Raw genomic sequence first — 27,245 nt, 5'->3', positions numbered from 1 at the left:
AAACATATCAAGCCAGAATGGTGTACTATAAAAGGTGAGGACTGACAACATAGTAAAGCCACTATCCGCGGGCTTGCGTACCGTCAATGTGATAGTAAAAAAATATCTAATTATTTCTACTACGCCAAATAAACATCATTCAAAGCAAAATAATCTGATTGCTAACAAAATGGCTGGACTAATGCTGTAAACAAGATTCATGATCATATGAAGTTCGCCTCTTACTCTGACCTAATTCTGTCTTCACTGGCGAATTTATCCACATGCCCATATTTCAATCTTCACACTCTAGATATCCGAATGGTTGTGTAGTGAGGCGAGTGAATGAGACAAAAATACAATCCACTGGTTGCACAATAATCGTTAAATTACAACCTTCTTAGCCGATGAAGATTGAGGCGGAGCACAACTGGAAACAAGTTTGTAGGCGTGGTCCACCATTAGTCAATGGGACCATCGGTCACCGAAATATCCCTTTTGGAGTGTACCGGCTGCGTACAAAACGCCCAGTGTTTCCACCATATACAGACGGGATAAATAAACTTAAATGTCAATCTATAACCTTTGTTTCAGGACAGCCTTCAACTGATTTCACAAAAACACACGATGGGACCTTGTTTCTATTTTACCGTCAAAGTGTATGTTGAACTAATTTCATTGATTACTCTAATCTCACAAGCAATCAACTTTATCCTGGTTTCAGAAAGCCGTTCCTGTAGTTTAGAAAAAGGTACGGGGCACTATGTGAAAGTTTCAATCTGCTGAAGGAGTATGAATCTTATCGCGGTGAACAAAAGTGCAAATAACAAGCTGAATTATAGCAGAATCGGTGCGAATTCAATAACATATTCTCAAAAGGTGCAGGCGGTATATACTTACAAATACAGCAGGATAAATAACTTTCTTATAAAATCTTAAGTGAATACACAGCCACTGCGAAAAGGTAAGGAATGTGTGGTCATATGTAACCTTGGCTGAAGATACCCATCTATTCTTTTTTGCATTGGTAAGAAGTTTGTTGTTATCAGGAGGCTCTAGTACACTATTAGCCCCCAGCAACGATGAAAAACTACCGCCACACTTTCGGTTCTACATTACTTTGAAGTGGCTAAAAGTGAGCTCACCGTCTTGATAAATCAGAAATGAAATGCATAGGCGTGTGCAAAATCTTCAGCCATCGTTTCGGAACTGCAACAGGGAATACCATACACGACAAACTAGAATGTCTTAGGTATTTAGCATTGTTGTTTTGAGCATATTGATAGAAGTCTAGTGTGTTTACGTTTGGGTTTCTTCCCAAACAAACTCTCAATCACTAACACCAAAAATCCGAAGAAGACAAAAGCTTGGATGAATCTCTCGTTTATAATATTATTCACGAAGACTGTTTTAATTGGCGCGATATTCGAGATACCACATTATGCTTTACTGTCAGATCAGTCTATTCTCAATTTCGTAAAAAACTCTTCGACCGTCCTCTTCATTGGCTGACTGAGAATGGTTTAGTGGTTAGAGCACGGATTTGTTGACTGGAAGGTTCGTGGTTCAAACCCGACCTCTGTATATTGACTTATGTCTAGACATGGGTGACCTGGCGGTATCCTATCCCTCGTGCTTCCTTCTGATGGCATGACAGTTAGGCACCGAAAGTGTTACGGTGGAACGAATTTTTTTTACTGGGTTCAACATCGGTAATAAAGCTTTTCTCAGACAAGCTTTTAGCTCAGACTGAAAAATGCACAGTTGAAAAATCGTTAAATGACGGATTGTGTACAAACAAACAACCTCGAATAAGCTATTTGAGGAAGAATAATTATCAGATTATAATAGTTAACACAGTGATATGGGTGAAGAAAGGAGAAATACAATAGTTCGCTACTTTACATGAGGAACCAATATGCGGACATCCGAACATGTATGTGTGGTTTTATAATGGAAAAGCTGGTTTTAATGATCTTATAGAATGGACGCCACAGGTCTACGTCACACGTGTTGCAACACGGATCATAAGAGGACCAACCAAACCCCAAGGGGGTGAGTATGCTGAACTAATCAGGTCGAAGCCCAAAGCTGCCCTTTGAAAAATAAATAAGTGGAGGCACGAAGAGAAGGACCACATACCCACCCGCGCAATGATGTTGTCTTCTAGAAAGGTGACGAGACGTCTGTAAGCCAATTTCCAAGCTGAGTGATCAGATCCACTACCAATGAATACACCAAACTATCAACAATTCAACCAACTTCCAGCAACATGGATAAGCCTCACAATTTCACCAGAGGCATAAAAAGAAATAACCCGAAGACACTTGTGATCTAATAAGAGTGTCATCCATGAGCTCAAATAAGATGCGGCCTACACTCCATTTCAACTCATCCAAATTTTGTCATAAACTGAACTAGCCGTCACTCTACCCACTTCACAGAAACTAACTGCATAAGTTTCTGCAAATCTGCATGCTCCGTTGTTAGCCATATGGATGAAAACCCATATGTAATAATAAAAGGACTACACAAAATCGTGTGCATAAAAGTATAGGCCAAGAAAAATACTAATTTATGCAGCGAAATATAAGCAGTAGATCCAGTTGCAAACCAGAGTTAACAGTTGTGGGAGAGTGTGATAGCCCCCAATGAATAATTACGGATTGCTTGGGGAGCCATTTAGACACAGCAAGGTATTAGTCTTAGAAACTACTTAGTCATGAGTAACCGGAGATTTCACAAAATTACGTAAACCTTCAGGGCGCTCTCGGGTGTAAGGAACGGTGGTATAGGTAGACTTAACCACTAGGCATCAGAATTCTGCATTGATTGTGGCACACGCATGCACATCATGAACTTTTCTGTCTCGTTTTGGGTACTTTCACATTGCCACTTAATCAATTGTAATCAATTGTAATCAATTGTAATCAATTGGATGTTTGCTGAGTGCCTACTTGTACAAATATTTATGAGCTGTTCACATCTAACTCTTAGGATCACCAATATTCAGACGTTGGACTCTGACAATCCCTTTTTCTGAAACAAGGAACTTTTCTGTCTCGTTTTGGGTGGGTACTTTTTGCCACTTAATCAATTGTAATCAATTGTAATCAATTGTAATCAATTGGATGTTTGCTGAGTGCCTACTTGTACAAATATTTATGAGCTGTTCACATCTAACTCTTAGGATCACCAATATTCAGACGTTGGACTCTGACAATCCCTTTTTCTGAAACAAGGAAAAGTTATGTAAGGATATGCTATCGGTTCATTTGTACCATTCATTCTAAAACACGAAACACAAATCTTTGGGTTTTAATGATGTATCCTTAACCACTGTAACTCCGTACAAAACCAGGCGAGGCCAACTGGGAACCTGGATCAACACCGTAAACTGGATGACCGGTTGGCACACTAACACAGTGGCCTAGGGCATACATTATTAGTGTAAGAGCTGCATCGTACTCTGCGTAAACCTGACTAGTGATCACAGTTCTCCGGCAACCCCTGAAACCAACGGATGGCAACGCAAGAGCCAGTCCATGTGAGATACGTGTGACAAGTATGTCACCACTAGTGTTATTCTTAAGCCGGTCATCCTTAAGATAAACAGCCATTGGTGGTAACTGAAACAAATCTTGTGAATTCAATAAGAAGTGGAAACGGAACACCCTTGGTTTTGTTCTCCTATAAGAGTTCATTAATTGCTTCCATATTTGGTATTTCACTGGCAGACATTGCTTATACCAGTGAATGAAACAGATTCACATGGAGCCGTTTAGTGACGTGCCAAATTACCTCTTTTTTTCTGGTCGAACCTTCTCAGTCATCTACAAATGCTAACTTGGGAAAGGGGCCATTGTATATCTAAAATTGGCTGTTTCCAAAACATAGAGAAACAAATAAACAATAGTGAAACTACAGTTTTGTATGCTTTGTAAGTGTCTTACGCTTAGCCTGAAATAAAGGAGGGAGTACTGAAATTGTTCTTAGTTGAGAAAGATTAAACCAGAGCGGTCTTCATCCATATGCACCATACTGTCTCGAGTGGAAGTAGGAGTTGAAACAAATCTGAATTCTATCCTTTATCGTGTGTGGTTTTGTCAAGAAATCTCCGCGTTTACATGTCTAAGCCGTCCGAGACGTTTGGAGTTATACCAGCAATATGGAAATGTGACACAGTATGCACAAATGGACTGAAATGCGAACTTCAGCGCTTTTCAACGCAGTCCCGAGTCCGCTCGACGTGAGTGAGCTTTCAAAACTTGTCTTCTACTCTTTGGCATTTATCATTTTTTACGTTTTTCAACATATATCGACCTTTACAGTTTACTGGACAAATCTCATCAAAATCGATTCAGAGTTCAGTGGGCGGAAAAATTCCTAATCACTGAATACTCATATGTGCAGACTTTTCCACTGCTAGGCCTGGTTAAAAACTTAGAAACCAGATATTCTGCGCTGGTTTTGCAGTGGGTGGTTCGGCGAACACCGCTTCGTGTCTCGAGTAAAAATATCACGTCGAACTTCCGTTAAGGTCTCCACATTCGCTCGACCCACACACGGGCATGTGCGTATACACACGAAGTACAAAATAGTCTTTGGAACTTCCTGCAATGTTAGGACTAATCCTATCCCGTATGAAGTGTACGGCAGCAAGCCTTCATGCCCCTAATGAACCCACAAGAGAATTCTTTAAACAGCTGCTTGGCCCATGTATCTACTGATACTTTTGCCTTTTCCTGGTAGACTGCATTGACACGGTGAACACTTTTCACGTAACGATCGTTTGTGTGCCCTATCTACACAACTGCACCGTATGTAACAAAAATAGGAACATACGTCTAGAGATATCTATTTGTAGACATCAACCTTCGGCCGGAAAATTCATTGTGTCATTTCTGGACGTAAGCCTGATTGACCAGATGCGCTAAAGGGATCTTAATACTAGAAGTACAATTTGCTGTAGAAAATCTACTTTTATAGCATATCTATTTCCTGAAGGAAGATGGCTTATTACCAAGGTGGCTTGGAACAGTCTCCAGTATATGACTCCTTTGTTTAAAATTTCGGTGACCGCTGTCAGTGTGTTTTCTGGTTCAACTTTACCAGAAAGAAACCTACTGGCTTTCGCAATTTCATGCGGGTAAACAAAACGCCACGTGCATTTCCTGTGAGAAATCTTCAAAAATAAAGCAATTTGTTAACTAGCGGTATTTGGCCAAACCNCTTTAGAATTCCTAACCGAAAACTATACTTACAATTCTGTTGAAGACTCGTTTTCTGTACTGGTGGTAGTTTCTCCAGCAAGCGCCAAAGAAACCAGGCTAATGGGTTTTATCCACAAATCCCTCATAACAGATTTTACGTTATTCTCTCATAGGGGCACGACATTCATCACCTAGATGGTTGACAAAACCACATTTTGTCTCCTTGTTCAAATCCTGCTATCGTATAATCAAACGTAGTGCTCAAAAGCTAATTTAGCATTTAAGAACCTATAGTGTGCGTAGATTAAAAATAGCATAGTAGGGAGTTTAAGTTTGAAAAAAATATTCTTATGTTTGCAGACATGTCATTATGCGCCTAATACCTGTAAGTAGATAAGAAGAAAAATGGTTTCTTCTCTACACAGCTTCATGCGGCACACTTAGTTAGCGGCCCTAAGCTTTAATGAAAGTGGTCAATTGTCCCAGAGATGCTTTACTAAAAGTACATTAAGTTTATTTACAAATGCTTATGATGAGTTACTTCCCCTGGTTTGCCCGCTGGAGAACGACCAACACGGTACTGCAAAACGGCAGAATGTATAGCAGGCCAACAGGAGGCGAGTGTACGCAAAGTCAGAAGGTCATAATTTTGTGTTTCACTTTGGACCAGAAGACTTCAGAAACTGATTGGATCTTTTCCAGATAAGCCCCGGCAAAAATTAACTCCCGCCACCCAAAAAAAGATTAAAAAAAGACGATGTGAAATTTGTACTTTTAGTCTTTATTGAAGAGGGTGAAATTGGGACATGTCATAAATAATTTACATGAAAAGGTACGTTTTCCGGTACCTTTGCCTCCAAACGAACCACACAAGTAGCTGTCCACTGAAGATCGTTTCAATTTCTTGGTATGATGCCCACATGTCGGAGATGATTGAGCCGGGAGCGATGCAGACCTGGATCGTGTCCATCAAAGTCGCCGCAGTTCTATCTGGCACTGCATACATGAACATCTCTTTAGTTTCCCAGCAGATACCTCCGAAAATCGACTGCTGGGGAAGGACTCGCCTTGGGTGTTTTTTACGGCGAGATATTAGCAATGTTGTGGAATGTAGGTGGCTCGGGTGCGCTGTTTGGTTGTTGGTCTGTTAGCCGAGCTTGGCAGTTGGATTGCGTTTCATTGATCTGGACGGGTAGACCTGGGCCGTAGACAATTGTTGGAGTCTGAAAAAGCCACCAGGCGCAAACTTCGCGAAGAAAGTTCTTCCAGTCAACAGCGGTCATGTGGCTAATCGATAATTCCTCTGAGCAGAATTGGATTTTTGCCAAATTCTTGGATCAGCAATAAATGAATAGAAGTACTGTTCTAAACTCCATCCTAGACCGACCCAGCCAAGCCCCTTTCGAAGAACGACTTCTTGTCGTCACTGTCGGGCATTACACCACCTGTCAGAAACAGTTGAAAGTGTCATTTGGTGGCCATTGTTGCATAAACGTTGCTGATGGATCGCCCTGTGGCTTTTAAAAAAAACTTAATGCCGTCTCCTTGTCGTGAACAAGAGCTGAAGGCGTCAGAAAGTTCATTTAAGGTTTTACTTCCGAACGAAGAACATTTTTGCACAAAATGAGCCTAGATGCGGATAAGGAATTGTCTTAATAAAAAACAGACCAACGTTGTGTGCGTGCATCAAATTGTAGCTGGTAAAAAGTGGTGGGACTTAACATTCCGTGCATTCACTTTTTGAATTAGTGGCGGGGCTTATCTAGGAAAAATCCAACTGATCTATTGATTTCACTTTTGGCTGGACGGTTGGTAAATCTGGTTCATCGGGACACCACGCCGAAAGGTTCATAGGTCCAAAAATGTCTTACCCCCAAGGTAAAAATCAGTCACGTATATTTTAAAAGCCTGGTATACAGACAAGAAACCTCGTTGCGTACAGGAAGCTGTTTAATGCCGCAGTAATGATAAAAAATGAACCAATACTATAGAAGTGGAGAGCAGCGATCAAGTCCAGTCGCAACCCATTAGATGGTGTTTGCCAACACTACCAATCGCAGGGGCACATCTTGAGGTCCAACTGCGTCATCACAGACCAGCTTATGGTGACACAAAAATGGTGTCATTCGGTGGAAGGTAGTTTCGGCATTGAAAGAAAGCCTTGCTTAAAGTGGGTGGATAGCTAGTCTGTCAGGGAACAGAGCATGATTTAAAGTTTGAATTTGAGCTTCTCAGCGACCTAGACAATTTTAATTAAACTTCAAAGCCACGAGATGTAGCGTGGATGTCCGGGTACATAATGAGACACTGAACAAAGTGAACCGATTAGTGGATATTAGTGCTCATCAGCTTAATTCCAGATGCATCCTTCTGGACATGCTCTGATTGTGTGAACCTTCAACTCTGTTTAGAAGGTTTTGCGGAACAGTATCATCCAAATGGATGTGAACTCTCCCAGAGGATGAGAAATTGCAAAATGGTATTGCCAGGATTTCAAGCTCAAGATCTTATGACGGCAAATGTGGGCGATTTTCTGATGTTTGAAGATAACAAATTTAAAGCCTGTAAAGTTGAAAGCTAGAGAGCCACTGCTATGGTTACGGGACGGGCTTAGCTCCAATTAGGAAATGCTGCCTGAAGTTACCTTTGCAACATGGAGAACACTCGAAGCCATTTTAGTGAAAAACCGTTTACCCCACATCTGCTCCCTGTTTACCAAGTTATTGAGGAACACGATTGCTTTTTATATGTTGGCTCACCTAGATTAAACTCCCCACCAACCTGGACTACCCATATATGTTGTTCCTCTTGCTATCAGTCTTAGGTGAAAGGTAGTTTTACTCTGGATTTATGCCGGCATAGCTGAAGACTTTTCTACTTCCTGCGCACGCTATTTGTAGCAACAGGTTTTCTAAAGTCCTGTTGATTGGTAGCACTCAACTCTGCATAGTACTTATGGACTCATATTGTGCCGGCCAATTTTCAAATGAAATTAGCTGACAGAGATAAGGTTTCATGCTTGACCATTCATATTAGTTACGGATGAGTCTTTCTCACCGCGAATTTCATTGACCACTCGTGACTTATCACTGCTCATGACCTTTAGCGTGTTTTCTAAACGGTCAGTCCGCTATCGAACTACACACAGTTTTGTGTAACTTTGGTTAACTCAGCATGCGAACAGTCGGCTGTCAGGCAGGCAAGCTCAAAAGTTGTCTTGTGGAGTAATGGTAACATTAGTTGTAATGCTGGAAATCAAGCCCCAGTAAGCTACCTGTCACTTGGATCGATTAGGTTACAGTGACTGTAATACCACAGAAATGCAGTTTTACACGACTGAGGTTACCCGGTAAGATAACCGGTATATTGAGGCCAGTGAAAGAACTACGTCGGCAACAAATTTCAGCTTTCGTGATATGACACATAGGTGGCATTAGCATAGAAACAAGGTGAACGAATCAAAATGGTTGCAGCCTTGTCAAAATTACACAGGCATCAATGCCGCAATCAACAAACGGTGCGCAAATTGAAACGCACGCCCAAAGTTAGAAAGGTGTGTTGCAAAACGTAGAAGAGACGTAAATCTATCGATAAACGCCCAAGCTCACCGACCGGAATATATACTGCCAATTAGTAAAAGCCGAGAAACACAAACAGTTTCTCTGACGTAAAGCAAGGGGAAAGTAAAAAAAGATGACGCAAAAGCGAAAAAACAACCGAAAGTGAAACAAATACCCAAGAAAGGAAAAACAGTAGTATGGAGAAGCTTGCGGAAGTTCAGATAGTCTCGGATCAGTTTCTTTAATAAGCACACCTAATATGGTCTGGGGAATTTCGAACGAAATGAACAATAGTGTGCAACGAAGGTCAAAGCAGTAAAGTAGGTGCTTTTTACGTTCATTTTCGTCTATTTATCGCGCAACAAAAGTGGACCGAGTGGAAGAGTGAGAAGGAGAGCGATTGAGAAAGCAAGTTGGCAAAAATAGTGTACACTAATAGGCTTTTCGACATCTTTGAATTCGTCAAATTTAAGTTCAATGCTCTCGTTCTCTTCTTGTGGAATTCATTGGGAAAATAAACCGACAGACACAGCCGTAAAAGAATGCAGTATATTAGTGGTACTGGAAAAAATGGACAGAACAGTTTTAAGAAAAACCAATTCACGAAGTTTTTGTCGATTGCTTTATCTTTTCCAGCTTTTCAGGGAACGCTCCATGCTGCACACCAATGTAGGGGACCTCGCCGGACATCAGACGTTGTGGTGCCTCTAACAGGTAGGTGTAGACTAGAGGAAGCGTAACAGCTTGGCTCGGTTCGACCACCGCGGCATACAGATAGAATTTGAAGAAATGATCAGCTTTTGGAATCCGGATAAGATATGTTATACGTTCATAGTCTTGAGCCATAGAATCTTCGGGCTGCTCAACTTGTTGCAGGAGATAGGATGTGCAATCCTAAAATCAATTTGGAAGTGGGAAAGAAAAGTTTCATGTTGTCGAGTATAGGTAAATTATACTTGAAATCTTACGCAGTTTATTGTGCATCCGACGGAACTGGGTTGTAGTTGGTAAAGAAAGTCCCATTTACGGATTGGGAAGAAGCTAGTGAAGTCCCATAAAAGTGAAAAAGAGAACTACAGCAGGTGTTTGCGTTTTCATTAATAACGGAATAACCAGCTAGGAGAATATTTTATTGTTCAAGTAAACAAAGAGTTTCTCAAATCAGCTGATCAACTGAACGCAACGGAAGAAAACCACAAAGTGACACAAATCCTTGATGCACAACAAGAATATGAAAACAATGACCTTTTAGACGGTTAATCACATTAGCCACCATCTAATACTCTTGAAAAACCATGAAGTTCTAAGGGGAAAATAAAAATAGCTACCAAAACATATCTGAAATGTCTTTTTCATGTTTGGGAACTAACCAACCAGTAGATGCATCAGAGCTACTGGTGAGAAGAAGGAGGCCCTTGCTGCGGAGTTATTTGTTGGAAAAACGCCACTGACCGGTTACAGACCATTGGACAATGAAGCAACACTCTCATTTGCATCTTATTTACAAAAACTGGAAACCCATCTTCTACTGAACGTGTCTTCTTGAACTTTCCTGGATATTCATCGACCTCAATCATTCATCGCTCAAATCCAAGCAAATGTTACAAAGCGAATCCACAAATTCCGCAACAGATCTCCCCTTTTCAATAGACGCAAATCGAAATTCCAAGGACAACACATACTACTCACGTGCCCCCTATCAGTAGTATCACCGTTACACCGGTATTTGAGCACATTAAGAAAGCAAACAATACAAATCGATGAGGCAGCCACATATTGGCTGCAAAGCCTACGTGTCACCTTTCCCAAGGAGGAGGAAACTTTGTTCTAGGCATGAAAAAAACCATTGGCTTTGTAAACTATCAGTAATAATATCATTTTGTCGGTCAAAAGATGTCGTGGCAACTATGGAATGTATACGGAAGGCTGGTAATTTAAATATTTGAGGAATCCTGGTATTTGACTTAATGAAAAATACATCACAGATCTACTGGATTGGCTTAGTTCCAAAACAGAGTTTCCACCACAGATTCATTGATTTGTCCACGTATCACGTCCCTGGGTTGGAATGCGACTTCTAGGTCTGGTCGTATGTTTATCCAGAGGATGGAGATATGCGTAAGTCATCATTTGGTAGATAACTCGGTCCATAGTTTTATCCATTTCGGTGTACGTGACGCATTTTACGAGAGTAGCTTCTAAAATTGTCATTCCTCAGAATGCATTGTATGAATTATAAAGCTATCAAATAAACTAAGGATTTTCATGAACTATGGAATACAAAAACCTGCCAAAAAATTTAACTCAGACCAATTATGCGAATTGGTCTATCCCGCATTCCTTCCTACCACACATATTTCTGGTTCCATACTCGTGATGCAGTGCACCGTTCATAATAGGAACCGCCTGGCTATGTGGGCATACTAGAGACCACCGAGGGCATTATACACCGAACCGAACTATACATAAAAATGCGACTTACTAGAGATTCCTGATTACCACACTCTCCTTAAATCTGTGGAAAACGGAACTATCAAACTAACCTATTATCAGTTTTGCCGACAATAGACAGTGCTCACTTGGTAAAATTTAGCCGCTGCATCATAAATTCATCAACCGTTTGATCCACTGCGGCTCGTGAATGTTCCCTTAACTTAGGCAAGAATGGTTCCAACTACATTTTAAGAGAATACATTGTGCTCAAACCGCGATCAACCAAGGAATGTTGTCCCCATTCCGTGTCACCGCCTTTACCTGACTGTGTGTGAGTAGCCTCAACCAACCCGTTACAGTTCTGTTTAATCAGTGCTTGATCTGCGGAGAACTATCTGGAGAATAGCCAAGAGGACTACAGTACGTAAACAAAGGATGTGAAATATTGAACGATTGCCGGAAAAAACGCATAAAAGACGTCTGTAAGTATACTGTTATCTAATTTAATTACCACTCAGATGGCTAACGATACAGACCACATTGTGTGGTACAGACCACTGACACCCCGGACACTACAATCGACGCAGTCACAGTGCAAGAACAGAACGACTAAGACGATGGGCTACATAAATATCTTTGGTAAGTTCAGCTTGTCAGCAGTAGACTCAACGAACAACGTACACATGACTATTACGCTAACCGACCCAAGTTCACATGTCTAAAAAACCCAATATTCTCATAGCTATCAAGACGGAAAAGCGCTTTACCATAATCTCTTTGTCCCGCATTAAGACCGGCTATCTGTTAATCCTTCTGTTGGTTTAAGTAAATCCGTGGTTTGGCGCGAGTGTGAAAGCTCAAAAGCTAATAAGTAACCGGACTGAGTGAACCCGTTTGGTGGCCCTACCGGTGACCTCAATGTTTCGGAATATTAAGATAGTGTTTGCTTACTCACTTCAGAAAGCTTAATCAGGACCTTGTTAGAAACTCACAATTACCTGTTGTTGTTGTGTCTTCCGAGATTCGCTGATATGAACTAACTCAGGGTTAACCTAACTTCAATAGTCTCAAATGATCGCCCTCAAATCCAAAATGTTTTTTAAACAAAGTTATTTACGCTGTTTTACGCTGTAAGTGCAAGATCTCCATTTATCTTGTTAAATTAAATTTTAAACACCCGATTAAATTCGCTGCTCTTTTGACATATACCTAGAACTTCGAGGGAACATTCGGTTCTCTGGAGTGAGGTAAGTTGACCAGTTCTTTAGACATAGTGGAATCCTAATGAGTTTTGGCTAGCCTCAATGTCAGAGGGCACTCTGTCATCTTCAGTAACTGCACTCGGAAAATTCACCCTACTTGCAACTCTCTCTTTCTCTGTTGGCCAATCCACTTTTTGCACACCCTCAAGGTACGAATCACCTCCTATGAGAATTTTCACTTACCGGAATTCTGTGATTAGCTGTATGGCAGTACAGGCCACACTGGATCTAAAGCGTTGCCTGATACCTTACCATCACATCCGGTCGTCCAAATCACCCACCTTTTGAAGTGCACAAAAGTATGTTTGTTTTGGTCAAACTTGTCTAGGATTTTGTGCACAATCTACGCCGTCCGACAACAACGCATGAAACCAGTGCCCAAAAGCTTGATACAGGGCTCATGTCATCCTTAAACCAGCTGCTAGCTTTCAGCAGGCAGTGTGTTTTATCTCTTACCTCCGCTATGTTATATTTTCGGTGTTACACGGGATTTGTGCGTTTACAAGTGTTAGCAAGTCCGACTCCGTGCAGATCACACACAGCATTGTTGCTACGCCGAATCGTCCGGCGACTCAGTCATTGTTCATAGACTAATCTGCACAGGATAACACCCAACTATATATACCTGCCACAACCAAACGCTAGAACTTATGGAAGCTGTTAACTTGTGGGCATTTGTATGAAGAAAATCCGTTTCTCAAGGTAAATGCTACTCTTCCTGCAGTTTAGTGGGAGGATGATGTTAGTAATTACTTTTTTGTGGTCATCTCTCGTATAACTCAAGTAGCTCATTTAATTTAAAAGGGTCCGCAATTCAACGGATGTATTCTGAGTTTCGAAGCCGTTCACTGATAGGATGTCAAGGTATACTTAATAATATTTATCTCAGCTCCAAGCTACTCACCAAAGGAAACGGAGCTTTAATTGCACACCACATTTTGGCGTGGAATGAAGCTCAACCCGTTTTGAATAAACATGCAAGGTTCCTACATATGCTTCCGATATTAGCTTTGATAGGTTTGATAATGACCGAAGAGACCAGCAAATTTCTACGCTTTCAAAAAGCCCGGCCAAGTATCTTACAGTTTGGTTTCATGAGGCGCTGAACAATTTTCTACCTTTTTGTCAAGTCAGTTAGCTGAGGCTAACTCCAACTTTTTGTAGATAAAGTTACCGTACTGCTCAGCCAGGTGAACCATGTGTCTGTCTGCTATCCCGGTTTGGTAAAATTAAAAGACACGTTTAGGCACACGTACGGGTCACACACAGTTATAAAATGGACACAAATCTGCCCCCACCCTTAGAGACTGAAATTCAAAGACGACTAAGGTGAAAGCTAATATAAGTACTTGGCAACAGATTCAGGCAACAGATTCAGTCTGCTCATCAGATCTGAATGAATTCTGTTCACGTTTTTCGGAGTGATTAGAATAGGTGCCAATCTAAATTTTGATACAAAATCAGGGTATTCCTATTTTTCGCGGTCTTTGTGGCTTGGAAGACAACATTTAGATCATCCCAATTCTAGTCAATCATGCCAATTCAGGCTACCGTATCACGCGAAGCCACAGTAAAAGTAAAACGGGACGATTTATTTACAAAAAAGAACAACTTTCTAACCAACCTCTTCTTCTGCTTCGTTGATATCAACCAAGTGGCCAACCATGTATGGCTTAGTTCTTGTAGACCTTTCTAGCACGATTTTTAGGTCACAACTACGAGGACCAACAGTTTCGTCGTCGAGCTCTCCTGAGTCTCCGGCTGCGTCCTCTGGCACCTTCAATGCGCTCGTATCTGAATCATGTGACACTGGTCCATCCTTCTCGCGGTCCAACTTTTCTGACTGATTTACAAACTCCCGCATCACCTCACTCTTGCTTCGGGTCTTTGTTAAACCTCGAGCTCCTTTGGTTGGGACGTGAATTAGCGGGTCCGGGTGACTGACTGTCCTCAGGCCAAGAGTAGACCACGTTGAATCTGTGGACCCAAGAGTCACAGTGGCCAAGTGTTTTCGGACAGCAGGAGAGAGTTTGATTCCACAGTCCGCGTCAATCAGCAACTGCCATACCTGCTCCGATATAAGATGGGACGAAATGGATTTTTAACATCCAAAGAGTAGTTCAACGGACAGAAGAAAATAATCGAGATTTATTTGCATGAAATCCAGTGGAGAGATGTGACGAGATTCGGGAAAAATCCCGAAAAGATTTGTGATCCATTTGGCTGTCAGTATTTGCGCTGTTTTTGTCAAATTTTTAGTAACTTGAAAGCTACAGCTCGGTAACGACCAACCGAATGAGAATATCGTGGTGTAGAAAAGTTCAGCGCTTATTATTTTAGAAAAACTGTGAAGAAATGCAATTCATCCGTCAATGATCGGGCTGTTTATCCCTCAAAAGCATGTCTACGTGATAAACATCAAGAAGGGCGGAGTGTTAAAGGGGTTTTAGCAATTTTTTTAAAAAAAAAAAGCTTTTAATTTTCCGGGTCCATTCATCGCATTCAAGTCACACGCTAAATCCCATAAATTGGCATTTACAGTAACATCATTCAGACCAATCAAGAGTGCATGTATTGGATGAAAATCAGTTTGAGACAAGGGCTAGCCCTTTTATTTTACTCAACTTGGAGTGGATTTCTGAGGGAGGATTTTCAAATAGCTTGTGAAAATTTTGTTAGAATTTGCACGTTAAGCATTCCGGACGATTAACAGGTGCCTGAATTGAGCCACCACTTTCGAATTAGTTAAACAGCCTTCGAAAACAAAAAGACTGTGTACAGATTCTACGGGACTTTTCACATGAAAGCAAACTATTTTTGTTTGATTCTGTTTCCGAAACACTGAAAAATGTATTTGAAGTAGCTTTGGGATGCATAGACAGATGAGATAGAATGCGCTTACTGGAATTATCTCGTTAAGCTGCCAAACTCACAAACGGTAAGTTTTCCCGTCATTTTCACACAGCAAACTCAACCTTTGATAATTGCATTTTTTTCTCGGCTATGATAAAATAAAAAGTCGAAATGCTGATGACTACAGTCTGGGAGCCATTAGCCGCACAGCTGCTCTTAGTTGCAAAACCCCCGCGATTGAAGTAAAGCCTTTTGCGCCAAAATGTTGCCTTGTGTTGCGCGTGCGCTCAAACCACAAACCATCCTGATCTACATTCATATTTTTGTAGCTCACCGAATTTCATTGTCCGCTGAAGCAATCATACCTCTAGTAGGAGAAGTCTGGCGGAATAATTTCCCAGCCTCGCTGAGAGCCCGGGATGCTTAGAATGGGCTCAAAAGTTCGGACTGGTACTCTGAACTCAGTTGTTTGATTGCCTTAGTCCATCAGGGACACATCGTAGCTTTCGAAAACTTAATTCCATTGTGCCAATACTAAGTGCCCTACCGAATGGATTGAAAACTCGGCTTTTGAAAGCAGTTGATAATGAGGAAACTTCTGGGTGGGTTTTGATGGACCCCATGAACACACAAAATTCTCAGGCTGGACATAATCATGTCACCAAAGATGTGAGGTAATACGCTGGCTCACCGTGATACAAACGCTGGGTAAGAGACGGCCCCAAATTCAACAATTAAAAATGTTTGGTTCAAAGAAATTAGGAACAACCAGCTCCATTTTTAATTACAGCTTTCAAAGGAATCAACTTTGGAGCCTGATAATTGTTGAGTCCCTTGTGAAGATTGAGAGAAGGTAGGAATTAGTAGTCAGAAATTGAACAAATTCGGCGAATGCGCTAGACCAAGAAAAGTTAGTCTTGAGGATATTTTTTCATGATGAAACTCATGTATTAATTTGCTCCCTAAAGAAGGCTTTTCATGCAAAATACACAACACACTAAGACCAGTTAAAACACCGGTATTATACGTATATACCTACGACCAACTATGTTCGCTCGCATTGGAATACGTGAATAGGAAAGATCGACATGAAGCGCGAAATATAGTATTAAAGGTCTAAAGAATGTTTTAAACTGTTAAATGATTATTACTCAACTCATCCTGAATTTAGGTCAAAACGTCGGTTGTCAGACATCTAATCCACAGAGGATATGGAGATAAAATTGTCCCAAACCATTCCAACGAACAACAATCCAATTAGACAAAGATCCTGGAGGTTACTGTGGCAAATTAATTCAAGTCTGGCATCTGTGCCTAGAACGTTGTGCGGATAACTCCAAGGATTCCTTGGTTTAACAGATTAATCACGTTTTCCCAGAGCTAGATAAGAAATGTCACTTGATTTGTAATCCTTATCTCTTATCTCACTTTATTTGTTTTCCGACAGGAGTGAATTCATCTTGAAGCAATGTAGTGGTCACTGTGTTGCTAAAGCTAACCCTACTGTCACAACAAAAGAAATCTCGAATGCTAGCGTAGTGTCACTTTATAAATGTAAGGATTAACACACACATAAAGTACTGACCATTCATGTATTTCCGACAGTCGGCCCATGAGTCCATTGCGCCCAAATGATGCTTTATCAACAAGCATCAAAACTGCATATATTTCCAAATTAGGATGTAAGATTCACGATGAGCCTGGACACTGGCGTGCGACCTCTCTAGGGCGGTACACACACAAATAATGCCCTTCTTTACGGGTTTAATGAAAGAGACACGCTTGACTATCGTTGCTTATTCTCCGAACACGGTGGATATGAGATTTTCAGTTTTGAAAGGCAAGTATGGCACATTTGTGATACGAAACAGTATGCTGTGACAGTACATGACTAGTCGTCCGAATAATCCAAATGAAGTACCATTATCTTCAACCAGCTGCTTCTCCAGAGAATACTTATGGATGACTTCCCGCACTGATTCGATTTTCAACGCGGGGAATTTTGAAAACGAAATTGTGACAGAAGTTTGAGCAAAAGGTGGCTTGGGATTACGTTATCGGAATTCACTCGGTGTTGAACAATCCAAACAAAACCTGGTTTTTTGTGATCTTCCAGTGGTTCCATTAGAATACCTTAGGTTGATGCTCCCGTCAGTTGCATGTCGGCTTGAGGGCAGTATCCGAGTATCCAGTAGCGTTCTAATTCTACATAGATATCCATAACTGGCAGCGAGGCCTCAAGTCTGATTTTTCGGGATTCTGTCAAATTCAGGCTTCAAGCTGAATTCTTTTGAAAAGACGTGCAACGGGTTTTATCCCATACGACGGCATAAAACACTCATTACTATGTGATTCTCATATAAATCGCCGGAGAATGAATATGCATCTGACCTAAGTGAGCTTTGTCGAGGTCAGGCGTGATCGATGTCCACTGATCGTGCTGAATTTGTCACGCTGGTTTGTCACGCTTTCGGTGAGATAGCCTGTCCGTACTGACGCCGAAACCTGTGATTTGTGAAGTTATACGTGATTACCAACACTTTAGCAATGGTACTAAATAAAAAACGTTTAACATATATTCAGGGTAGTTGTCTGCGATGGTTCAATGAGTCGTTAGTTTGAAACGATGTTGCCATCGTAAGTTTGTGCTTGTAAACAATGCGTAATACAACGGTGGGGAGATGGAACAGATTTGACGGCTGCATCATCTAGTCACAGAGAACAGGCCAGGATAAAGGGTGGGTAAATCTGTCTTATCAGGGATCCTTCTGATTCCTGCCCTTTGGTCTGTTTATAAAAAAGCGATTAGTTCCCTTGCAATAGATTTGTGGGCTCCAGAATGATACCCATAAGACATTCCCACGATCGGCGATGGTGTTGACAATCGCCAGCAGACATTAAAAAGTTGATTGGTGTTTCTTAGGATCGCAACTTTGACGGATTTTACCCGGCTGGGCGAAAGCGTTAGCAAAACAGACATCATCGCACCAAATACCAATATATATGATCTCCGCATAAGCCGAACGACATGATTTTTAAAGTCGTCAAATGAGTAGCCAGTCAATATTAGATCGTGCTTCTGCCGGCCGAAAGGGGGACATTGTCATACAAGGTCCAAGTGAAAGATAACAGCTGACCAGCTCCAGTAATGGGAAGTTAGATTGTGTAACTGGTACTTGAAAAGTTGTGCGTTTGAACTGCACCTGGGAGTTGTACTGATTTTACCAGAGGATCATTGATTATGTATTGCAGGGTCAAATTTCAAATGAAGAAGAACAGAGGTAGTTCATTTCACCGACGATACCTGCGGAATATAAACACAGAGAATCGAATGATTTACACACATCTGAAACAAGCTCAGTACTTCCATAGAGGAAACATCACTGAAGATATGTCAAACTTTTGGAGACTGCGTGAATATCTGCTCTGTTCTTCAGTAGGTCCGCATGGGAGGACGGTAAAGCTCATAATAATCCCCGACTTGTTTACTCTCACCATACTAGCTACATTAAAAACTTTCATTAGGAAGATGAAAAATCAGATTTGCTCTGCGCCGTGAGGGCCAATGTTGAGCAAACAGACGAGAACAGCGACCGACCAAGTTAGGAATAAGCATGCTATGGGGCCATCCGGAGGAGTTGAGGACAGTATGATGTTTTCCCCAGGTGACCGTTATTCCACTGTTGTGAAAGCAGCGATACCTTGCTCACCTCAGGAAGGAGGGGTTAGAAATTCTCCTCAATGAATTCCGCAAACTTCAAGCGCCCAAAGGATGACTACCTGCCTTCGAAAAGCCAAGAGCCCGGTGAGGTTCGGAACATAGCTTATGTGTGCCTAGTATTGGAATTATTAAACGTTTGCTTGCTGTCTGATTTCCCGAGATAAGCCAGCCCCCAGGGTGAGGTGAATGAGATCTTCGGGTCTATGACTTCCAAAAAGTTTACTCTGGAACTCCTACTACTCACATTCCTGTTGGTCAGACTAGGGCTCTGAAGGCTAAATACCTGCACAAAGTAAACAGTATTAAAAACTCTGATAAAACAAAGTTATCTTGCTTAAGGAGGTTTATCACTTGACAACTTAATCTTTGCACCTGAAACGTCAAATTTCATTGGATAAGAAGAATAGCGACAGGGCTAGGAGGTGCACAGCGCTCGTTGCTAAGGGGCTCAAAGAATCTGGTAATGACGCTACGGCGTTAAAAGGAACCAGATTGGCAGAACAGAAGTAGAGATTTGAAACTGCAGCTCGACGCGCTTCGTTTCTAGAAAGGAGTTTAAAGAAAGGAAAAACAGAGTTTGGTTTGCAGTATCCGAAAGATTACTTCCAGCGATCTTCGGCTAAACGAGATGCCTCTGTTCAAGAATGATGACATTCCGAATTCAACTGGCAACCAAAAGTTTTACTACGCTTTTGAACGACTATGTTCCCCAATTATCTCATGCTGAAGAGGAAGAAAGCAAAATTTACACGCGATTGTTGAAGGTCAATCAAGCAGTAACCACCAGTGGCCATCTATTTCCAAAGGAGATTTTATTGCATGCGTTAGTCGAAACTCGAAACCTGAAGAAAGGTGCTAAAGACTTAATCCCAGAAAACCTCGACAGCCACACGGAACATGGAACTCGCGCTGGGTGTCTTCAAAAACTATCCGTCTTTCCATAGTGTTACATGGGGCTCAATGCGACACGGACAGGCACGGGCCAAGTTGTACTCCACCCTGATCAGAATACACCAAAATTAAAAAATAAAGAACGACACGAGGTTGAATGTCGAATCTATTACGAAGTTACAGGCGCTAAGAGACTGTCGGAATCAAGTCAACGAGGGTCAGCGCAATGGAGCCTATGGCGTGATTTAGTTTATGGTTGAGCCTGTAGTAGAGTACCAAAGGAATCCCCCAAGAAGAATTTTAAACCACTAGATGCAACTTTGCGGATCGCTTTCTGAAGCTTAAGAAAGAATGATTGATAAAACGCACTAAAGAACATCAGACATACACTGGTTGCCGCCTATACACACAGTACTTTTGTGCATAAAAAGAACACTGTGAGCCGTAAACCCAATATCTTTCACTTAAGCAAGACATCCGGGCAATTCAAGGGACCAAAAAAGTTTGATTGGAGTCTAACTCCTTAGCGCTGCTCATACACCGGTCGAAAGTCGAATGGAATCGAACGTGGCAAATACCGCGACGTATAGAAAAGTAAGATATGGACAATCTTGTAGCTTTGAAATAACCACAAACAGCAGTTCTACAAGCGCGGAATTGTGGAAGGAGGTCTATAGTAATGAGACAGCGCCGGCGAGAGGTTCAAAATGAGTGGTACCCAATATATATTTCTCCATTTAGTCTATTCAGAATGTGGGGATGCGGATATGCTACCACTACCCCTTTTCAAATGGAAGGCACACAGAGTGATGACAGTCAATTACTCTCTAATCACTCTATTGAGCAACATTCTAGTTCGCATTCTGGTGAATCGGGTGAACGAAATATTTTGAGAAATCGAGTAGATTTCAGAGGACACGGAGCACCGTTGAGTTGACTTTGCAGTCACACAAACACAAAAGAAATCTCCCGAATGCAACTGCGCGTTATTTGTTCCAAAGGATTTTGGTCCGGTGGACTGAGAAGTATCGTGGATCGTTCTTCCAAAGGGCTTGGAAAACACATTTGTGAATTTGTCAAATCTTTTCAATCTGAATTACAGGCTAATCGTTTATCACGTGGAAATATATTTGCGGATTCCAACAGTGACACACGCGTAAGACCTAACTGAGTTACCGCACCAAAATTATGCGGTTTGTGCCAGTGTGTGCATAGGTGTCTCGAAATTCAGATGATGAGGTCATCCACTTCCTTCTGGACGGCTGCTCTTTCTACTCAAAATGCTTTCGGAGCAATAAATTCTTCATGAATCAAAGTTGTATATGTTGTAATTAAATGAACCAAGCTATGCTGGCATCGTTCGTGCACGCAGCACCTCGTTTAGCATAAATATAAGTATTTACAAAGTTGGAGGTTGTGGGACACAGGGGCAGAGGGAAGCACCATGGCACTTCACTTAAGTTTCTAATACCTCGACAAAACTCTGCAGATCAGTCAAGTGTTCGACGAAGAATCGGTCTTGCGAGTAGTGAAGGCGAGAATCAAACTTATGGAACGTCAGAAACGTGATCGAGGCAGGAGGACGCGAAAATCGCTGTGTATCCTGCTACTCTACTTTGGAAACTTTTGTAAAGTAGCGGAGCATGGACGGTTTCTTTCACGGTATCTGCAAAATACCGTGTGGATATATTGGTTAGGCCGGTTTTTCAACAATCAGGTTCTTCATAATGCAAAAGAGTATAGAATAGACAGCACTCTAATATGTGGAACTTCTGGTGTCGGATCATTACCAAACTAGGGCTATGTGAACAGTTGTGGAATTTTCGCCAAGGCGGCGTAAGACAAAAGTGCGATACAGAGACAGTTTAGTTTAGTTTAAGCACAACCACTAACCCGCCGCTACACACCAATACGCCCCCCAATAACGCACTGATGATGTCACCTCGATTGGCGATGAAACGTTTGCCCAACTCAGCGAACAAGCCAACGACAATCTACGCTACCTGAGCTACCAACATTTTCCCCTATAGGAGAGCCAACTTTGATTTCCGTTCATGCGGTAATTAAGCCACGACTGTCGAAAGGTCACGGCCGAAGGCGTGCACTTGAAATCTTGACAGATCTCGATTTTTAGATGTAAGGGTTCCATTTGAAGGCTGCTTGCAACGACTGTATCAAAACATAAACTGAATAACATATGGAGTTGTGGAACCTGTGACGCATCAGCATGAGCAAAATTAGACTTGATAACACAAGCTAACACTGTAGTGATTCTTTCTTTTACATCGGTCCCTACTGTTGGGTTCTAGAAGCAAAGAATAGCCCACAAAACTAAGGAAGATGTTTTATGGTTTGATCTGGAAGCTGATTTCTTTTCCCTTTCGCTGCAACTATTCCTAGAAATTCATGCAAAGACCAAATGACAACGTATTGAAGAGATCAAAACTAGTTGTCCTATGTCACAGTATTGTCTGCCGCGGTTACCCAAGCTATTCACTGTTTTGAGCTTGTGGATCCAAATTTACTTCTTTCGTACCAGTGGCGAGTAGTTACGTAGTTATCAACTTTGCGCAACAAAACTCTGCTTGAGTCTCGCCACTGAAGCGGAAGCATACCCAGTTTAAAGCAAAATCTTCTTTCGAGACAGGACGACCAGAAAAACAACTAGCAAGCGTAACACTAACCGATGCAATGGCTTATCTAGAACTCAAGGGTTCGCTCGTTGCATGAAAAACAAATGGGCTTTTGAGTGGTTAGATTGCGTGATTGGGATCAGATAGATCTGTTGTCTTTCAAACAGAACAGGGAGAATTACTTAGACAAAAGGATGCAATTGCCAGCGTACACTCGAAGTATTAGATTCGCCACTCAGATTTCCCAATTACCAAAAGAATGAGACTGGTTGCAACAAACAAATCCACCAGTTAATTGGACAGAAAGACAGAAATATTTTCTGTGCCCCTTGGAGGTAACAGTCAGCAATTGGCGATGAAAATGAAGGACAAAATCAAATTTCTACTTGCAACCACACTGCTAGTATATGTCAGAATGAGTACAATCACATGTTAACAATCATACTAGATTTAATTTTTATACACAAGCCGTACAATAACTTAGTATCATAAGAAAAAATGAGGAAAATGCGCGTAAACGTATTATGTAGCCACAGGACTTAACCTCCCATCATAAGGAGTTATTGGGTTATACTTGAAACGTAACGGAGTGATTTCCTCTAAAATGGTCTCTTGAACATCAGTTTCCAGCCTTTCACGCTTTCTGTCGTTTGCATCCGGAAAAATACCAATAAACTGACCCACAAACGGGATCATTTTTACTTTGTACCAACGTTTCACGAGCTTCAGGTTTAAACTACGCACTGAAGCCAAAACGCTGAGACTTCGGTGTTGAAATATTGAATCTGCAAGCCACGTTGTAAGACGAGGATATGTAAACGGCAACATAAACTTTTCATAAATATTCCATCGGATAAATAAAATGGTAACTTGTACAAACAAACCGATGAGATCAAATTTTAGAATCCGAGGACCTAAGATAACTTTATTGTGTGGGCGACTACACCAATCCTTCCCCAGCGTGTGATGTTATCATTCAGTGACGTGCACTCTCAAGCTGACTGAATCTAAAACGAACGGCAGGTTTCTTTACTCAGGGATAACGCGTGTATGTTCGTGCAAGGCTGTGTACAAACGGGTATTGGGCGCGTTCATGATACCAACTGGAGACGCTTCTCCGGAGCAGCGAAACACGGTTTTGAACACCTGGTTTGCGTCTGCCCGAATGTTCCTTCTTACAGCGACCGAATTCTAGCAGCTCGCAAGATCCGACTTCTGAAAGCCGCAATCACCACTCACTCGATTGATCCCTTTACCGGATGTACAAGGAAGCGTGTGTGCAACTGGACATCGCGCGTCAGCATACGGGTCATGGGGAAGATATGAGGCACACACGTATCGTGTGTGAACTTTCACTCAAGGTCAACTTGTCTCCCTGAGCTAATGGACTTGACCTGGCCATCGATGAGCGACTCTAGTAATCTGTCCTTTAAAATGATGGGTCTATAAATCCCGGCTCGCTTTACTTTGTGACGCCTCCATGAGGGCCACGAACCATAGACGGAATCGTTTTAGAACTCTTCCGACTTTTATGTCATAATCTGATTACCTAAAACTTAAAGCGGCACCTAGATTTAGCTAGATCTGTTGTCTTTTCTCTCGAATCTAAGAAACTATGTACACAATGTACTGCATTGATATAATGACACAATAAAGGAGCTAGGAGTCAGCCAGCAGGGAAATCTATATCTGCCAGGAAACACAGTCAAATTTCAGTAGGATTGGCCACTGGCGTCAAAGAAAAGTTTTCTGCAGAATGTCTGATTGTTGAAACAATAAGCGATGATACGGTAATTTTAGATAGCCCATGAAGCCTAGCATTCTTTGGACGTCCAACTTCGTTATTCACCAGGAATTCGACGCCTTAGAGAAACACTATGCTAAACAGAAACGTTATCAAATCTCATGCTACAAAAGCGTACTCCAGTCAAGCTGCTATAGTGTGGGTTCCTCCAATACCGCCCTCAGTCACTGTAGGTCCGATTAGACGCGGGGAGCTGAGCAGATCTGTTGGAAGCTATCCTAAAGGTATTGGAGGTGGCTAAAACATATCGAGATAAAATTCAACGTTTTATTCTTGAATTCACTATCACAGATGCTCAGAATGATTGTCTAATTGAGGGTTTTCGTTCCGGTATGTAATCGTTTCTGAACACTATTTAGTTGATTAATTAAGTATTTACCGATTTGGGCGCAATTCTCATGTGTTCACGCTTGTGTCAAGTAGGGAGACTAACACACCAAACAGACCAAGTATCCTTAGCAGAATCATTATGCTGCGGTCAATGTAGCTTGAGAAGAAAGGTTAGGAACCAGAAGATGGGTCGAAGGGGATTTCTTACTGCTTTGCCAGATTTCTTGACGTGTGTTGGAGAAACGAGGCGGAAACCACTCATTATATTTTCAAAAACTGTTTGGTTGAAATAATGGGTTCGGAAGAGTCAGTGATGCGGAAGACCTAATCATATTTTAGGAGCAATGCTCATCGTAAATTAACGGTTTCGGTCGATCTCACTGGGGTTTTCTATAAGAAGACCTTTTGTTTATCTAAAACCTGCAATATACAGGTAAAGTTGGTGATACAAACCTTTCAATTCACTGATTAGTAGTGGATATTGAGCCCTCAGGGCTAAGAATTGCTCAAAGACCATCCTAAATAGGCTTTCAGGTAAACATGCGCATGTACAGAAGATGTGTGAGAAGCACTCATATTGTCTGACATCGTGGAGATAGGTCATACGGCTCGGAACGAGACTTGAACCAGTGTCTAGTCGTTAGATCTAGATCCACACTAAAGACCTTCGACTTCGTCCCTCTAGTCAGTTTGGAACTTTAGATCCCCTTCCTCATGTCGCACTAAATCAAGCCAAATACGAGCCTTTTCAGTCGTTTCAGTCCGATTTACTTACGTCATTTTGTGGAATGTATATTTTTTAAGATATGCTTTCGAAGAACATGAACCAGACATTTATGTCCGAGTGTTGCATCGGTTGAAATGTACGTCTGCTCGTCAATTTCGTATGCATTCAGCTTTACTGGGTAGCATGAAGTATTTCATCCCAGGCTATTGTAGAAGAGTGACATGCATTTGTCACTGGTGTCTGTCCCAGAATGCACTAGAATGTCCCACTAGAATGCACACCACAGCAAAAGATTTTGCCACGGAATAGTGCAACTATGTTTGACAACCAAGGACAAAAGGGAATTCGATATGACCAACTGATGGTCAGCTACCCTTGGGACTATAGGCCAGGGATATATGTTGGCCAGCATGGCAAACCTGTCGCGATCCTTCAGTGGCGAAGTGTATGAAAGAACCTGAGATTGTGAACTCAATTGCTGGGCGGATCACTCGCAGTTCTGATGAATAATACAGGTTGCAATTTTCTGCTCAATTGTTGGGCGGATTACTGGCAGTTCTGATGAATAATACAGGTTGCAATGGTTACCTATCCAGTTTCAGTTTCAAACAACTAAAGTGCATTCGTTGCCAGCTCAGAGGGCAAGAGTTGAAAAGTACTGTTTTGGTGTGCGTACTGATTGGTAAGCCAACGACTGTTGCTGTAATTTACAGTACAAATTTAACCATCTGGACAAGTCATTCTATATATCCACCGCTGAACACCTGTGCGTGGGACACTGACCTCCCAGCTGTTTCGGAATAAATTATGGTCGAGTATTCAGTTTTGCCTGTCACAGCTGAATGGTGAGCAGATCATTCTGGATATTTGGAGTGAGTTAAGGTTTAAAGCGCTCAAAAACTTAAAGCCATCAGTAAAGGATAGGTGAGATTAAAAACTAGTTCCGGTAAGAAAGGTTATTGATTTCACGTAAGACTGACAGGTCAAACTAACTGAAATCCAAACAGCTACCGAAGGGAGCATAGTGGGACACACGTTAACTGATACACTTTAACTGAGTCGGAATTAGGAGGTGGCATGCCACGCAGCAGACTTGCGTTGTATGTTTGATTGACGTAGAATGTACGCTAATGAGTGTTGGTCTCCATTTCCGCCGACGACGGCACGCCATCTCCCATTCAGATGCCCCACTTGGCATCACAGTCATTCTCGATGCAAACAGTACGCATGCTGCATATGCTAGTCAAGCCGACTATTTTTGCAAAAAGGATTTTTGCAGTCTCCGTCCATGTGTGCTTAGGTGATCACTAGTTTCTATTGTCTTCACTCAGATGTCAACACAATTGTGGTTTTGATTTTATCAGACATGATTATCCATTTTTAAAAGGCACTACTTTGCGGGCGCTTCACTGCCTCTGCCAAGCCACACTGTGGGTCAGATCAAGTGCGCTGTTGAATCTGGTTTGATCTCATGAGATTCATTTGCCTACTTTGCACATGTACCGTAATCACTTGTTTTGCTCATCTTACCGCCATTCACCTTGCCGCGAAGGCAATCTCGTTCAATACTGGCATATGTGTGAAAGTGCGCGGCTGAGCTAATTACCAATGCGTGCTCGTGCCCCGTTTGCTGCGCTGCCCTGACTCACTCCGACATGGTTTTTGTGTGATCCCACCGCCAATCAGAACAACGAGACTGCCCCAGGAAGGGGCGACCGCAACGCACACCAGAGAACCGCTCGCTGATGTTTGGTTTGCGGACACTGCACTGTGCTGGTGAGTGACATACTTGCGCACGTGCTGACGCCACGAACGTGGACCATTGACGTTATTATATAG

The 27,245-nt window shown here is 41.9% G+C and overlaps 1 protein-coding gene across 1 annotated transcript in view; it reads right to left on the bottom strand.

Annotated features, from left to right (window-relative positions):
• Positions 1 to 8,507: 8,507 nt before the first annotated feature.
• The window catches only part of T265_01200 (hypothetical protein), a gene marked incomplete at both ends in the record, with an annotated part of 82,824 nt that continues 64,086 nt past the window's right edge, over positions 8,508 to 27,245 (bottom strand). The window contains 2 exons of the mRNA XM_009165185.1: positions 8,508 to 9,646; positions 14,072 to 14,515. Of these exons, the coding sequence (XP_009163449.1) occupies positions 9,353 to 9,646; positions 14,072 to 14,515 (738 nt within the window). The remainder of the gene's footprint in view (positions 9,647 to 14,071; positions 14,516 to 27,245) is intronic.

This window comes from Opisthorchis viverrini (genome assembly GCF_000715545.1).
Source record: "Opisthorchis viverrini unplaced genomic scaffold opera_v5_13, whole genome shotgun sequence".
Taxonomy (NCBI): Eukaryota; Metazoa; Platyhelminthes; class Trematoda; order Opisthorchiida; family Opisthorchiidae; genus Opisthorchis; species Opisthorchis viverrini.
The sequence above is the reverse complement of the archived record's forward strand: the minus strand, read 5'-3'. Positions and strand labels throughout refer to the sequence as shown.